General features: G+C 30.0%; 5 protein-coding genes across 5 annotated transcripts; 2 read left to right on the top strand and 3 right to left on the bottom strand. All coding sequences in view use genetic code 12, as the record gives it.

Moving 5' to 3' along the window:
* Positions 1-308: 308 nt before the first annotated feature.
* Positions 309-1,985, top strand: CD36_85330 (cell wall assembly regulatory protein, putative; the record flags this gene model as incomplete). Its single annotated transcript, XM_002419395.1, has 1 exon — positions 309-1,985. One exon carries the CDS (start codon positions 309-311, stop codon positions 1,983-1,985), a length of 1,677 nt encoding a protein of 558 aa, XP_002419440.1.
* A 105-nt stretch (positions 1,986-2,090) lies between these two features.
* Positions 2,091-3,404, bottom strand: CD36_85320 (alpha-1,2 glucosyltransferase, putative; the record flags this gene model as incomplete). The annotated part of the gene is made up of 1 exon (XM_002419394.1): positions 2,091-3,404. One exon carries the CDS (start codon positions 3,402-3,404, stop codon positions 2,091-2,093), a length of 1,314 nt encoding a protein of 437 aa, XP_002419439.1.
* A 162-nt stretch (positions 3,405-3,566) lies between these two features.
* CD36_85310 (conserved hypothetical protein) lies at positions 3,567-4,583 on the top strand (the record flags this gene model as incomplete). The annotated part of the gene is made up of 1 exon (XM_002419393.1): positions 3,567-4,583. One exon carries the CDS (start codon positions 3,567-3,569, stop codon positions 4,581-4,583), a length of 1,017 nt encoding a protein of 338 aa, XP_002419438.1.
* Positions 4,584-4,769: 186 nt separating this feature from the next.
* On the bottom strand, positions 4,770-8,225 carry CD36_85300 (conserved hypothetical protein; the record flags this gene model as incomplete). Its single annotated transcript, XM_002419392.1, has 1 exon — positions 4,770-8,225. One exon carries the CDS (start codon positions 8,223-8,225, stop codon positions 4,770-4,772), a length of 3,456 nt encoding a protein of 1,151 aa, XP_002419437.1.
* Positions 8,226-11,368: 3,143 nt separating this feature from the next.
* On the bottom strand, positions 11,369-14,683 carry CD36_85290 (vesicular transport protein, putative; the record flags this gene model as incomplete). Its single annotated transcript, XM_002419391.1, has 1 exon — positions 11,369-14,683. The coding sequence occupies one exon, from the start codon at positions 14,681-14,683 to the stop codon at positions 11,369-11,371; it is 3,315 nt and encodes a 1,104-aa protein (XP_002419436.1).
* Positions 14,684-15,396: the final 713 nt, after the last annotated feature.

Here is a 15,396-nt window from a genome sequence, read left to right as displayed (position 1 = left end):
ATGCACTACCAATTTCAAACTTTCCTTATTTGAATTAAAATTATCAACTAAAACATTAAATTCTCTTTCCATTTCCATTCCCATAGAGGAATTCTCGTTTTAATTATTCATTCATTCATTCCAAATTTGTTACTTGTTTTTTTTTAAGTTTTTATTTGTTTAAAGTAACTTTCTTTCTCATTTCTTAGAAGAGGAGTGGTTAGACATTCTTTTATAACTACCATTTGTATATTGTTTGTTTGTTTGTTTGTTTCTCCATTCAAGATAATCAACATAAGTTACTTCGACGCTATTCCTTCCTTCCAACTATGAAGTTTGGTCAAAAATTACAAGAATTTGTTTATTTTTTAACTACTAATGATAAATACTCTGAATTTGATTCGAGGAAATCATTCAATAGAATCAATAAACCCGATTCTGAGAATTTATTAGGACATCACCATAATAATTCATCATTAGAATTAGTTTCCAATATAAATGATGAGAATTCACTGGCAAAGAATGGTAGTAATAGTAGTAGTAACAATTTACAAGGAATTCATGAAGTTAATTTAGCTTGGAGACATATTAAAAATTGGTTACATAAATATTCTCCTGATTTAAATAATTCATTACAAAGTAAATGTACTGATTCTGATTTACAAGATTTTCAAAAAGATTTATCAATAAAATTACCAAATTGTGTCATTCAATATTTTAAATTAGTTGATGGTCAATATTCTGATTTTGAATCATCAGGGTTAATATTTGGATTGAAATTGATGTCATTAGATGAAATCACTACGGCAACTGAAAATTGGCGACGAGTAGCTGGTCATTTAAATGAAGAATTGAAACAAAATTTTAAATCAGGTTTAAGTAAATTACCATCTTCACATTCAAATTCCAATCAATTAACAAGGAAATTCACTCCAACTAGTAGTAGTGCCGATAGTAGTATTACTAGCCCTGGTGCTAATGATATAGATATTGCGAATATTGCCCAAGAACCAATATCAACAAGATCTTCAATTGATATTTCAACTACAACATCAAGAACAAGCTCAACACATAGTACTAATACAGCAACTTCAATGACTTATAGCAACAACGGCTCTTCAGCAACTCTGCTGACGCTGAAAAAGAGGGGAATGAATATACCGAAACAACGATCAATCCCACCAAATTTCATTCGAGAAACATTTGCTCATCCAATGTGGATTCCATTAATTACTGATGGAGTAGGGAATTATGTTGGTATTGATTTATCTCCAGCATCAGAAGGTCTATTGGGTCAAGTTATATTATTTGGAAGAGATTTTGATTTCAAATTTCAAATTTCTGATAATTGGGGTGATTTCTTATTAATTTTTGCTAATGATTTAGAATTAGGGAATTGGGATTTAAAACAAGAACAAAAAAATAATGATGGGGATTTGTTTGTTGGTAATGAAGGTGATTTAGTATTTATTGATAAATCATCAGGTTTGGAAGTTCCATATTTTGAAGTATTGAAAACTCGAAGTGTGAAAAAATGGTTAAACAATTTACAAAAATCGTCAATATCATCATCAACAAATACAGAAGAAGAAGCAGATACCAATGATAAACATCATGAACAATTATTAGATGAATTGAAAAATAGTCAAGTTTCAATATTAACTTTGAGTAATAAAAAATTCCAATCTATTGATAGTTTTATCAATAATAATTTGACATTAATTGATAGTATGAAAAAATCAGAACTTGAAGGGAAATCCCCAGTCTTTACTAACCACAAAACTAAACTATCTTCACCATCACTGCCAGTCACATTTACTAATAATGCTAGTAAAATCAAAAGCCCATTATCTCAAGATGTCACAGAGACTATTCTAGAAGGAGGAGAAGAAGAGGAAGAAGCTACCAAAAAAAAATCTACACAACCACAACCACCTCCACCACCAACAACAACAACAACAACAAAAACAAATATAGATCAAACATTAGAAGAAGTAGATTTGTAAGTAACGTTTCTTTTGATTTATTAATTTCTACAGCATATATACATATATGTATAGCTATGGTATATACATTCAATTCTAGTTCAATTATTTGTTTTTATTCAATATCTACCAAATGATTCCTTTGTTTAAGAATATATATGATGTGATTAAATTAATACTGTTTAACCAAATAAATTCTAATAAATTATGAGGATGATCTATGTATAAATTGAATATAATCAAAGGGGTAATATAATAACGAGGTTCAAATAATGGTGATGGAATCAATGTCAAACAAATGGCTATTAAATAACTAATAATACCAATAAAAGATAATTGACCACCTTTACTTAAAGATGATATAATTTGGAAACTGGAAAAATGATATCCTATCAATATCAATGGTCTAAGATATGAATGACTTAATAATCTTTTATAAATATAAAATGCATAATGACGATTATCTGCAAGTAAAAATGGATGAACAATAGTGAAATTTTTCATGATATACCAAATAATTACTCCCAACAATGAATTTAAAATTAGATGATCATTAATGAAATCATAATATTTCTTAATGGTAGATTTATTTAACCAACATGGTATAGTGAAAAAAGTTATAAATGTAAAACAATAAAATACTTGAACGATATGTAATTCAATTTGATGATTATCATTATCACCTAAAGTAATTCCACCATTTAATTTTAAAAATAAGGCAAATAAAATGAAATTAATAATATAACCCAATAATTTATTCCAATTTGTTAATGATCTCATTAAAAATTGATAAATTCTATCAAACCCAGTTGTTGTACGTTTAATTTGTCGATCTATAAATACACTAGCAATGAATGCTATCCAAATAATATTAGTTTGTCTGAACCATAGACTAATAAATCCTATTAATGCACTTACCATGGGGTATTGTAAAAATTTAAAATTAATTAAACCTAATGATAAAACAATTAGAATTGTCGACCAAACATCAGTATAAAACAAAAAATAATAAGTAAACAATAATGGTTGTGAAATTATATTAATACTCCAAAATTGATTCTTTGAACCTTTATGGAATTGAAATTGTTTTAATATTCTTGGTAATATAATCACTCCACCAATTAAATTAATTGACCGTAAAACATTATCATCAAAACAAGTTAAATGACCTTGAGTTAAAATTTTAATACCTTCAGAATAAATAAATCCTAATATATATAATCCTGGTGGTGTAGTGATTTTATTATCCCAATGATGGAAATTATATTGACAATAAGTTTGACATTGACGTAAATGAAATATTTCATCAATATAAGGTTCTGTCAATTGATGACTTATAGTATTGAACATAACAATGACAAATAAAAGGAATATCACTACTGAAACATATTTACTTATTATAGATATATAAATATCATTAGAAGGAATAATCAACGGCATTAATGGTAGGGTGGGTGGGTTAGTTATTCAAAGAGGAAGCAGTGCTCGTTATATTCATTCGTGTACAAGAACGAATTGTTTTGATTTTTTAAAGAGTAATCACGTGACATACTTTTTTTATCACGTGCAACACACTCACACAAAGAATAGTTTTCTTCCTTAATGCGCGATGTATACGAAGAACACAATCTTTACAAGAATCAAACAACAACTATACGCCAGAAGTTAGAGCACCCCTCCAAATCAAACACTAATCATATCACAATGTCATGGTTAAGGTATTTGGGATTAACCGTTCCCTTAGCGGCATTACGTAGTTATTTATATATGGCAACAACGGCCACAACTTCATTATTTGTATTATTACCAATTGCTATGATTACTTATGATCAATATTATAAAACTTTAATACCAAATGAATCATCACCAATTATCCCATTAAATTTCACCACCACGACAATTACTTATAAAAATTTAAAACTGAGTAATAATTCAAATTCTAAAAATATATTAATATCTAATGCTATAAATCCTAATATATTCCAAGATTATCAATATGATGATCAATTGACTTATATTTTCAATATTAATATTCAAGCCATTTGTTTATCACATAACAACTTGCCTTTACATAATGAAATCACGAAAATCAATTATGAATTAATATCAAGTGCAGCAGAAAGTGGTGACCGTGGTGATGAATCATTTAAACAAGGATCAATTATATTAAATTGTGATCCATATGTGATTTATAGTCGAAATAATCAATTTATACCATTTAATTTCCGATTTTGGTTAAGTCCATTTTTAATTGAATCTTCACAAATAAATAATATAAATTTATATCCATTAGAAATTCCTGGTAATCAATTGAAACATTGGGGGAATTTTAAAATCATCCTCAACAATGACAACAACAACAACAACAACAACAACAACAACAACAACAACAACAGTCAAAATGATCATAAAGAGATTCAAGATATACGATATTTAATTGATGATAATTCTTCATGGATTCAATTTGATGTGAAATGGAGTGGATTTAGATATTATATGGTTAAATATTATTATATTTGTTATTTAACTGGTACGGTGATTTTCTTTATGGTTAGTGCTGGAGTTGGATTTTTCACTAGTTATACAATTTTGCTACTTAATAATAGAAATAAACTATAAATATGGAAATGAGATGGAACTTTCCAGTTTGATCATAGTAGACTATATATAGGAAAGTCAACTCGCTCAGGCAATAAATATAATATTGATTGGAATAATTATAATGAATCTAAATATACATCCCATATACATACAAAATTCCTTTCTCTCTATAAGCATATAAAGAACTAATGTTAAGAAACAAGTTTAATTGGCATTTAATAACTTCATTTCATTTGATGAATCAACTGATAAAAATGGAATAATTTTCTTAAAATAAACAAATTCCAGAATATCATTCCCAGTAGGATTACTGTTCTCACTATCAGTAGTGTTACTACTATCGCTATTGTTCAATGAAGTAGTACTAGTAGGAGGATCAATATTATGATGACCAGCAGAATTCGATCCACCTCTAAGAATACTATTTTTCCTTGAGAAAAATATCAGTGATTGTCTGACATTATCGGAATTATCATTACCACGTTGTTGTTGAATATAATGACCATACAGTTGCTGCAGTTGTGGTTGCGATTGCGATTGCAGTTTAAATACCAGATTGTCATTCTCATTGGTCTCACTATAATTCATAGAATCAATTTCAACTCGATTACTTAAAAATTGTTTGAATTCTTCAACCACTACATTAAATTCATTTAATGATTTCCCTAAATTCATCATTTGAGCAAATGTAGCATTTTGGAAACTTTCATTATTTTCATTCATATTATTATCTCGATAATATGTATCAAATTCTGTTTCTAAAAATAATCCATCTTCTTCATTCATATAAATTCGATTTTTAAAAGTGTCTGAATTAACAAATATAGAAATGAACGGGATTTGTGGTGACAATGGGAAATAACTTGTCACCGGACTAGGACTTTTGGACATAAACATTGAATTATTGACAATTCCTCGAGAAATTAAAGTATTTTTAGTATGAATCATAGCAAATTTTTCATTTAATGAATCATGGCAAACAACCACATCAAATTTATAAATTGGACGAATTATTTCTGGAGGTAATCTAGATAATTCTGGTGGTGGAATATTATATGAATTTGGAAATAATGCTGACGATGATGAGTTGGTTGATGATGATGTTGACGATGATTTTGTTTTAAGAGTATCCATTGAATACACTGACTCGTCATCAGTAGAAGCCGATGATTCCGTTAATGATGTTGGTGTAGATCTGTGTGACATAACACTTGGACTAGATGACCTCGATTTAAATGAATACGCAGTAGACAAGGAAGTCAATGAGACCGAATTTCTTTTCACTCGATTTACAGTTGCCATATCGGATAAATCAGAAGTCACATTTTCTTGAATATCATTTAATTGCAGTTTTCGTTTATTATTTGTCTTGGTGGTGTTATCATTATCATCAGTTGATAAAATTTTAAATAGTCTGCCAATAGAACTAACCAAAGAATTGTTACTCCCAATGCGACTATTTGGTTTGTTGGACGACAGGTCAGTAGTACTACCTCTTGGTGTGGTAGGATCAGAGCGAGTTCCATTAGTCATGGTGGAGTTGGAACATGTATAAATTGCCTCATCAAATACTTCATATGGATGTGTCTTTTTCAATTCTGATGGTTTCAATGATGTTGCTGTTGGAATATATATATCATTTGATCTTTCATCAATAGACAAATAATCATCCTTAATGTTTATCGGTACAACTCCAAATTTCCTATTGACCAATGGATTGTCCGGTTTATAGTTTAATTCTATTTTGCCATTATACGTCATAGTAAATCTACTCAACATCTCAAAGGCACGATTCAACTTAAATTGGACATTTCTTGAAACTTGTATCAGAGTCGACGACTGATAATTATTAATACCAATGATTCTCCATATTAATAGCTTTATATAATATGCTCTAACCATTGGATTCCAATGAGTGAAAAACCGTTCAAAAACTTCATCACTAATTAAAAAGTTAACAAAATTTAGTTTAAATGAATATTCCAATTCAGTTATCCATTTCAAACTTTGTCGTGTCAGGTTTTTACTTTTCTTGTCGTCATCCCCATCATTAATAGTGACGAACGATGATAAAGTATCAGGAATTAAATCCCATGTATTAAATAAAAATGCAAAATTTCGTAACAAACTTTGTACATGATCACAATAATTTATCATCATATAGTTACAACTAAGCCAAAATTCCCAATTGACAAGATACTTTAATTCACTTGAACAATTATTCTCAATGTGGTTAATAAATTCATTAACAATACTCAACACAATCCCATTTTTATTGAAATTATGAATTGTTGTTTCTTTTGCTATTGCTATTAAGCAACTATCAATGGTTTTCACTAGTGTTGCACTAACACAGTCAATTGACTTGTCATTTAAAGTTGCTGAATAAGCAATATCTCGTACTGTTCTAAAAATCTTGATAATCGAGTTATAATACATATCGCTTTGTTTCATATTGTGACTGAATGCAGGTGGTGGAGGTGGAGGTGGGGTTGAAGAATCAGTAGATTTGCTTTTCGTGGTATTGTTGGATGAAGTGGTGGCAACAACACTGCCATTAGTTGCATTAGTGGGATTCACCGCAGAAATGTTACTACCATTAGAATTCAAGTTTCTTGGGTTACAATTAGTACTAGTAATTCTTGTTACCGATACTTCGAAAATCTGATATATATGACTGATAATAATACTAAACCCAGGACAATAAAATAATACTTCTTCAATTGTATCGGTTTCTTCTTCATATAGATAAGTTTGTACAAGACTGATATAATGACGGAAAAATGAATTGAAAACATTGGAATCAGAACAACTCCATCTTCTTACCCAATCACCATTAGGATCTTTGATACCATCGACTGGATGTTTTGGTGCTGGTATACAATTCATAAAGCATTTTTGACCACGAGTAGTTAGATTTTGTAAACCTTGGAACCCAATTAAATAATGCAAATGTTCAGGAAACGCTGTTTTCAAATTATTAAAATCAATAACCGGTTGAGGTATTTTTTTTTGGTAATCACCAAATGTTATTTGTTTGACATTTAATAAAAATAACAAGGCATTTGAGACGTTAGGCAATTTGAAAAATGCATGAGCAAAAACTTTACCAGCAAAGGCCCCCATTGGCGGTGTAACGTTTTTCAATTTACCCAATTTGTCAATGACATAAGATAATGTGCTTGTCAAAAGCACTTGATAAGATTCAGTGTCGTCAGAAAACTTCCAATATGGATGGGCAATAATTCGACCAATGGCTTCCAAATAAGCATTTCTATCCACAGCAGGTATATTTGAACAATTTATTGGTTCCACAGATGCAGTTTTAGGTAATACAGGCATATTAGTACCATTCCCTGAGCCATTATCAAATATCAAATTGCTGATAAGAGCATTCCACCATTTAATGAATATGGCAACAATCACGTTGGATAAACTTTTGTATACGGGGGAATCAGAAGTAAACAATTCATCTAATTGATAAGTGGAACTTCTTAAAAAGGGTAATAATGAAGTACGTAGTATATTTCCTTTTAATATTGCGCCATTATTACTGTGGTTATATTTTTTTGAATTAAACTTGTTTAAGGAAACCTCTAGTTTTTTGTATCGTTTAAGTAAACCCTTGATTAGTTTATCATTATTTGTAGATGATGACATTGGTGGTGGTGGCGGTGACGGTGATTATAATGATGAGGAAATGTTTGTTGTAGATTGAATTTCAATTTCAATACCAAGTTATTAACAAAACAAAATGCAAACAAAGCAAAAAACAAAGTTAGTAGAAAATAAGCCAACGTCTGTCCTAAAAAAATATATCTATGTGTGTAAATAAACCAAACAAACAAACAATTGGAAAGAAAAAAAAAAAGCCCCAAAAAAATATAATGGTGATTACAATACAATAATATTATCAGAAACTTAAAAATAAACCAGCGAGGGAAAATATCGCAAATGAAGTAAATAAACACAAATTAAAAATTTAAATAAAACACCACGAGGAGGGAAGAAAATTGGAGAAATTTAAATTTATTAGTCCCTGTTTAAATCAAATACACAGCATGTAATTTCAAAGTATTCAAACACACACGCTGTAAGATAGAAAAACACAAGCAAATAGTGAAAAAAAAAGTCCAACGGGCTTATACCAGTTTTCTTTTGTTTTTCAATGTTTAATCTCTTAAACTTGGAAATGTTCTTTTCTTATATTTGCTTTTTTGAGGTATGAGTTTGGGGGTTTATAATAACAAGAAACTCTAAGATGATAACTTAATTGAATCTAGTCAAATCTGTGTTATACCTTATCAAGGGGGGGTGTTCTTGATGTGGTGGGAAGTGGTTGAGGGTGTTGCGAGTTATAATTGGAAAAAATATTACGAGTAAGCCAATAATTGGTTTAATCCAATGACAAGGGTTCTTGTTGTTGTTGAAGTTGAATTGAATGTAAAGCGAATGACAATTGTTTAAAGTGATTGATTATTGGATACTATGAATAAATTGAAATAATTGAACTTGTAAGAATGATTGCTGTCTAATGAGGGTTGGTTGCAGAACTATTTGTTTTTCTGGCTGTTGTGTTTAGAGTGCAAACCAATCTATATATATTATAATATAAACTGTTTGCAAACTACACGACAAAAATAGAAACCATTGAAAAGTTTTACACTACCAAACAAACAAACAAACAATTAAACGCTCAATTAATTATTAATACTCCTACTTTTGTGTTTGTGTCTATAACTCGACCTTTTCATTTTCACTTTTGTTCTTTCTTTCTTCTATTCCTTCTTCTCTTATTGTTCCTTAACTTTGTGTTCAACTTACAAACTAACTAATAAACATAAAGGGTTACAGGGAGAGGGAAAATTTCAATCTAGCCAAATATAAATAGATAACCCCATCTTTAACCAGTTCTTATGAAATTTCAACTACCCGAGGAAGAAGCAGAAAAGAAGCCTCATCTCAGCAATACTAGTTTAATAGAAAGGAGGAGACGGGGGGCAGGTCAATTTTTTAGAAACAATCTTAGACAAATAAAAAAACTTGCAAGCTAAAAGAAATTTTCTGGGTGAAATTTCGTTTTCATTTAACAATCTGTACATTTGCAATGCAACCAATGATAAGCCTCAGCTTTTTTTTTTATTATACTTTGCTGGTTAATAGTAGTAGTAGTTGTTGTACGTACCACCAATGCATGAGGATGGGTTTCAGATTTAGTTTGTGCTTATTATAATTCTTTCTTTTCTTTTGCTTATGCATATTTCAACAAAGAAAAAAAAAAAACCCAAACTAAACTAAACTATTCCATCAAATCTTTGTTTGCTATGAGATGATTTCCGAAAAGACATAATTAATAGCCATTGTTTATCAAGACCCACCAGTAGTTATTATAGTTGTAGTATATATTACACAAAACACATCTAATCGTTTAAAGATGAAGAGCAGTATTTAACCTTTAAGGTTGGAAAATGCTAGAGAACAAAACACTATATATTTGATACCCCAATACGCGCCGAATTAATTACATTTACAGCCCTAATGATGATGACGAAATATAATGTTATAAATCTTGGATTTCTTTTTTACATTCCATTAAATATTTGGATTTCATTTGAGATGGAATTCTCCTTTTTTCCGATTAAAAATTAAGGTACCAAAATTGGAATAATAAATTGCACAATAATAAATAAATATTCCGAATTTCCATAAACTCACCTACTTACCTTTTGAATATAAGTAGGAATAAGTATAAACATCTTCTAGGCTATCAACAATGAACCGTTTAAGAAACTGTATCAATTTATTCATAAAATGGAAAAAAAAAAAAAGTTGAACGAAATATTTTCTCTCGAGATATCGTATGCACAAAAATCTGAAATCGGTTCAACTTGTGGTTTTGAAATTTCTAATCGTAGTTCCATTTCGGCTTGGCTTTAACTGCAAGCAGTAAGGTGTGCTTGGAGCACCAACCCTCGTGTAAAGGAAAAGTACAGAAATGGTCCACATCTCCAGATTTCTACCATTACCATAGTAACATCTACCGAGTAAGCAACAACAAACCGCATAAACTGAATCGTCAAAAATAGAATCAACAAAAACAACAACTACACAGAGACTCTATTTTTATCTTATCAACAACAATGTGCATATTTTTTTATTGTCGTAACTGTTTATCCTACTCGTACTCGTTCTTAATCGTCATGATTTTAAACGACAATGCAAATGCAGTTGACGAATAAACAAAAATAGAAACCCACACCTACTTGCTTGTTAACCAACCTTGCAAAAGAGGAGGAGGCTGAAATTCGGTATTTCAAAAGACAAGGCTTAGGAAATGTGTTGGGTGAGGTTGGGTTGAGAAATATCATTTCGGACCAATAACAACCGTTGATAAACTCTCTCATCCAAGAAAATTCATTAATACGTTAAGAATCTACAAAAAAAACTCAATCTCAATCTAACCAGAAGTTTAAAGTATATATCTAAATTTCATATTGATCAGATACATTTAAACCTTAATATTACTATTTCTGGTTTTAACGTCCAAGTAAATGATAATTTAACAGCATTATTGTTTTTGAATGAGTATTAACCCTATGCTGCTAGACTATTTTTAACCTACAACCGACTCTTTCAACACAGCATATATATATATGTAAATTTATTGATGTATTAAAACAAAAAACAAAACTCTATAAATTAAAATTATACGTCACTATCACTAATTATTGGGAATAATCTCATTAAGCAAAAAAAAAAAATCAACATCTCTTCACACTTATATCACCAGAAGTTTGGAGTTTCTAAAATGTGGTTTTATTCTTCTTTTTACCTTTCTTTTTATTCTTTTTCAGTGGTGAAGATTTTTGAGATTGAGATGATTGTGAACTAATACTTGGACTTGGAGAAGGACTAGCTTCAAAATCAAATGGTGTTTTTAAAGTGTTATTATCGTTATCATTATCAGTGTCGTCTTCTTCATTGTCAACTTCTTTGTCGTCGTCATCTGCATTAACAACCTTATTATCGTCTTTGTCATCTTTATCATCTTCAACGTCTTTTTCTTTTTCTTTGTCTCCCTCTTTGTCATCTTTTTCCTTGTCTACAATAACAATGTCCTTATCGATATCTTCATCGTTATTATTCTCAACTTTATTTTTGAGTTTATTATCCTCGTCTTGATTCACATTGTCACACTTATCTTCTTCCTCGTTGTCCTTGTCGTTATCATTCTTATCCTTGCCCTGATCTTTATCTTCACCACTCTTACTTTTCACTTCTTCAACACCATCTTTATCTTCTTTAGCAATTATACTAGGTTTAACAATAGAATCATCTTTAGAAACAGTATCATTCTTAACTTCATCTTTGTCATTTTCAACCTTAGATGGCTTCTCATCTTTGAATGGGGTTGTAACCTCAGTTGTCTTATCTATTTTGGATGGAGCTTCAATTTTAGGCGCCTCTTCTTCTTTGATTTGTTTTTCATCTTCAAATGGCTCTTTCTTTTGTAACAACTCTTTCTCTTGATGTTTATAATCATCTATTTTAGACTCTTTATCAAGTTCATGATCCAAAACAGTTTCCAATTTCTGGTCAACCTTAGGTTCTTTACTTCCCGATTTCTCTTCAGTTTTACCTTTATCTTTGATATCGTCAACCAAAGGTTCCACTTTTTTACTTTCAACAATCTCAGTTTCGACAGGTTTTGCTTCAATTTTTGATGCATCATTCGAAATCTTTACTGCTTCTGTTTTATCTTCCTTAGATTCATCAAATGATTCAGTTACTTTAGGTTCAGTAGCAGTATCCCTCTTGGTTTCTTCAAGTGGTTCAGCAGTTGCATCACTCTTAGTTTCCTCATTTTCGGCTTCATTATTTGTTTCAGTCAGTTTGGATTCATGAGTTGTATCACTTTGGGTTTCTTTTTCAGCTTCTGTATGTGGTTCAATTACTTTAGGTACAACAGTTGAATTATCCTTGACTTTCTCTTTGACTTCATTATGTGAATCAATGGCTGTATCATGCTTAGTCTCCTTTTGGAATTCATTATGAGATTGAGTCTTATCACCTTTGACTTCCTTTCTCTCATCCAATAAATCATCCAGAGTTTTAACAGGTTCACTCTTATCAATAACAATATCTGATGGTGTCAGTTTACTGTCTTTTTCAGATTCCTTTTCTTCATTTTCGTTCTTTAACTCTTTAGAAATTTCTTCAAGTTGGACCTTTTCTGGTTCATCACTGGTAGTATTTGCCAAAGAAGATTGGGTTACAGAATTCTTAATTTCAAAAGTATCAGAAAGTTTATTGAGATTTTTCAATTCACGTAAACTCTCTTCAGTTTTTGTATCAATTTGTTCATCAAATGATCCAGATGACACAATTGGTTTTCTGTCGTCTAATTGAGAAACATCGCCATCATTATTAGTGGTGGTTGTATCAAGTGTTTCGGAAACGGTATCTTTTTCCAGTTCTGTCAATGGTGTTTCAGCAGTTGTAGAGTTATCAATATCATCAGTATTAGAAATAACATCTGTTGAGCTCTCAGCGGCAGTATCTTGATCTTTTGAAATGCTTGAATCTTCAGTTTCATTAACTATAATTTTATTTTCTTGTGAAGTCTCAGTATTATCTTCTTCTTTCACAACTTCATTTGGATCAACTGGCGATGTGAAACTATTGACAATATTCTTAATTTCATCAATTTTTTGATTCACTTTATTGTCTTTATCTTTGGCTTCAAGTTCCTGTTGTAAGATTTGTAAATTAGAAATAATTTCACAACCTAAAACAACATTATTTGTATTTACTTTCATTAATTGTTGTTTATAATCTTCAATGTCTTTATTTTGTTGTTCAAGTAATTGACGTTTATTAATAGTCTTTTGTCTTAATATATCAATGTACTTGTGTGCCAAGGATAAAACTCCAATTGATTTTGCAGAAAATACATTGTCATCAAAGGTTTCTTCATCAACATCTGAATTGTTGTCAACAGATTTTGAAACGCCATCTTCATGGTCTAATAACGAATGAGGGAAACTATCATCTGTCTCTTTCAAAACTTCAAGATAATCTTCTAAAACCAACAAAGGTTGTTCAATCAATGATAATTTCTTGTCTTGTTCATCTATTACAAGTTGTTTAGAAGTTATATCTTTCTCTAATTTTTCAACTTTTGCCACAAGTTCAGTTTTCAAATCTTTTTCCAGTGACAAATGTTTATGTAATAATTCTTGACTTAATTTCAAATCTTTAGCAGCATTTTCAATTTCAACAATATTTTCCCTTGATTCTTTCAAATCTTTAGTTACTTGAATGAAATCAGAATTCATTTCCTTCAATTTCTTTTGTAATGATTCTACTTCTTCATCTTTAGCAGCTATTTCTTTAACATTTTGTTCATTCTCTTCAGATTGTAATTTATTGACTAATTGTAATTTATCATATAAAACAGCTTGTTCGTTATATTTCTTTTCAGTTTCATCTTTCAAGTGTTGTAATTCCGAGATTTTGCGTTCATTGGTTGCATTAGATTCATTATGATGTGTTATCTCTTGATTCAATGTTCCCTTAACTTCACTTAATTCATCAGTTAATTGTTGTATTTGTAAATCTCTTTCTGCTACTACTTGTTCAATGGCAGTATTTAATTTAAAATCAAATGTTTTCTCCAATTTATTTTTGATTTCATCTTCATATGATGCCTTTGATAATTGTAATTCTTTAACCTTCTCATTATGTTCAGAAATAGTACGAAGTTGCTTTTCTTGATATTCAGTTTCTAATTTAGTTTTCTCTTCAATCAATTCATTATATTTTTTAGTTAAATCTTTCAATTGCAATTGTAATTTTTCTTGATTAGCTTTATTTTCAGCAATAGCTCGAGTTTCAATTGACGCTGAAGTTTTTGATTTGGCAATTAATTCAGCGTTTAATTTTTCAACTTGTTGTAATTTATCACGATTAGTATCTAAATTCCTTTGTATAGTTTCTATATGAGATGCCAATTTAGCATGATCATCTCGTAAATTTGCTAATTCAAGGTTCTTGAAATAATAGTAGATACTACCAATGGCACAACCAATGATTATAACATATGCAGAAAACGACATCGTTTTAAAAATTGGACCAAAAAAAAACCAAAAACAAGAAAAAAAAGGGATAGGGTAATTCAATTTCTAGCTTTGTTTTTGAGTCAAACAATTGGATAGATCTATGAAAATCTGGAAACCTTTTGCAAAGGATAGTAGAGTAATTGATGGTATTGGAGGGCAAAAAGAAGAAGAAGGAAGGAAGGAAGTAGTAGAAAACAGTTTGTTTATAGAGAAGAAATTTTTTTTTTAGTTGTAAGGTGATCCACTAACAGAAAAAGAGAGAGAGAAACTTTAAACTACCACTACTAAACACTCTTTGTTTATTGTTGTTGTTGTATGGACGATGGAGGGAATATATATATAGAAAGTTAATTACACAATTGACGATTTAGACGAAAGGAAAGTTCTTTTGGTGTAGAGTAGTAGGTGTATAAGTTTGTGTAACACATGATGGTTGGAGAGATGCAAGATCATATTTGCGATCCATATAATTGTAACAGGAAACGAGGAATTGAACTTAACAGTTGTCTTTTATCTCAAATATCGTCAATTTATTTGGGAAGACATTTATCATTTGAAGCTAATTGTATAAACAACAGAAGTAGAGGATAGAAATGTCATGGCACTTCGTCAATCCTGATACATCTGTATAATGCAAACAAGTCTTTTTTTGGCAATACAGTTCTAATGTAGTTGGTCTAATAACATTGGAAGACATGGTGAAACTATTA

This window comes from Candida dubliniensis, chromosome 3 (assembly GCF_000026945.1).
Source record: "Candida dubliniensis CD36 chromosome 3, complete sequence".
Lineage (NCBI taxonomy): Eukaryota > Fungi > Ascomycota > Pichiomycetes > Serinales > Debaryomycetaceae > Candida > Candida dubliniensis.
The sequence above is the reverse complement of the archived record's forward strand: the minus strand, read 5'-3'. Positions and strand labels throughout refer to the sequence as shown.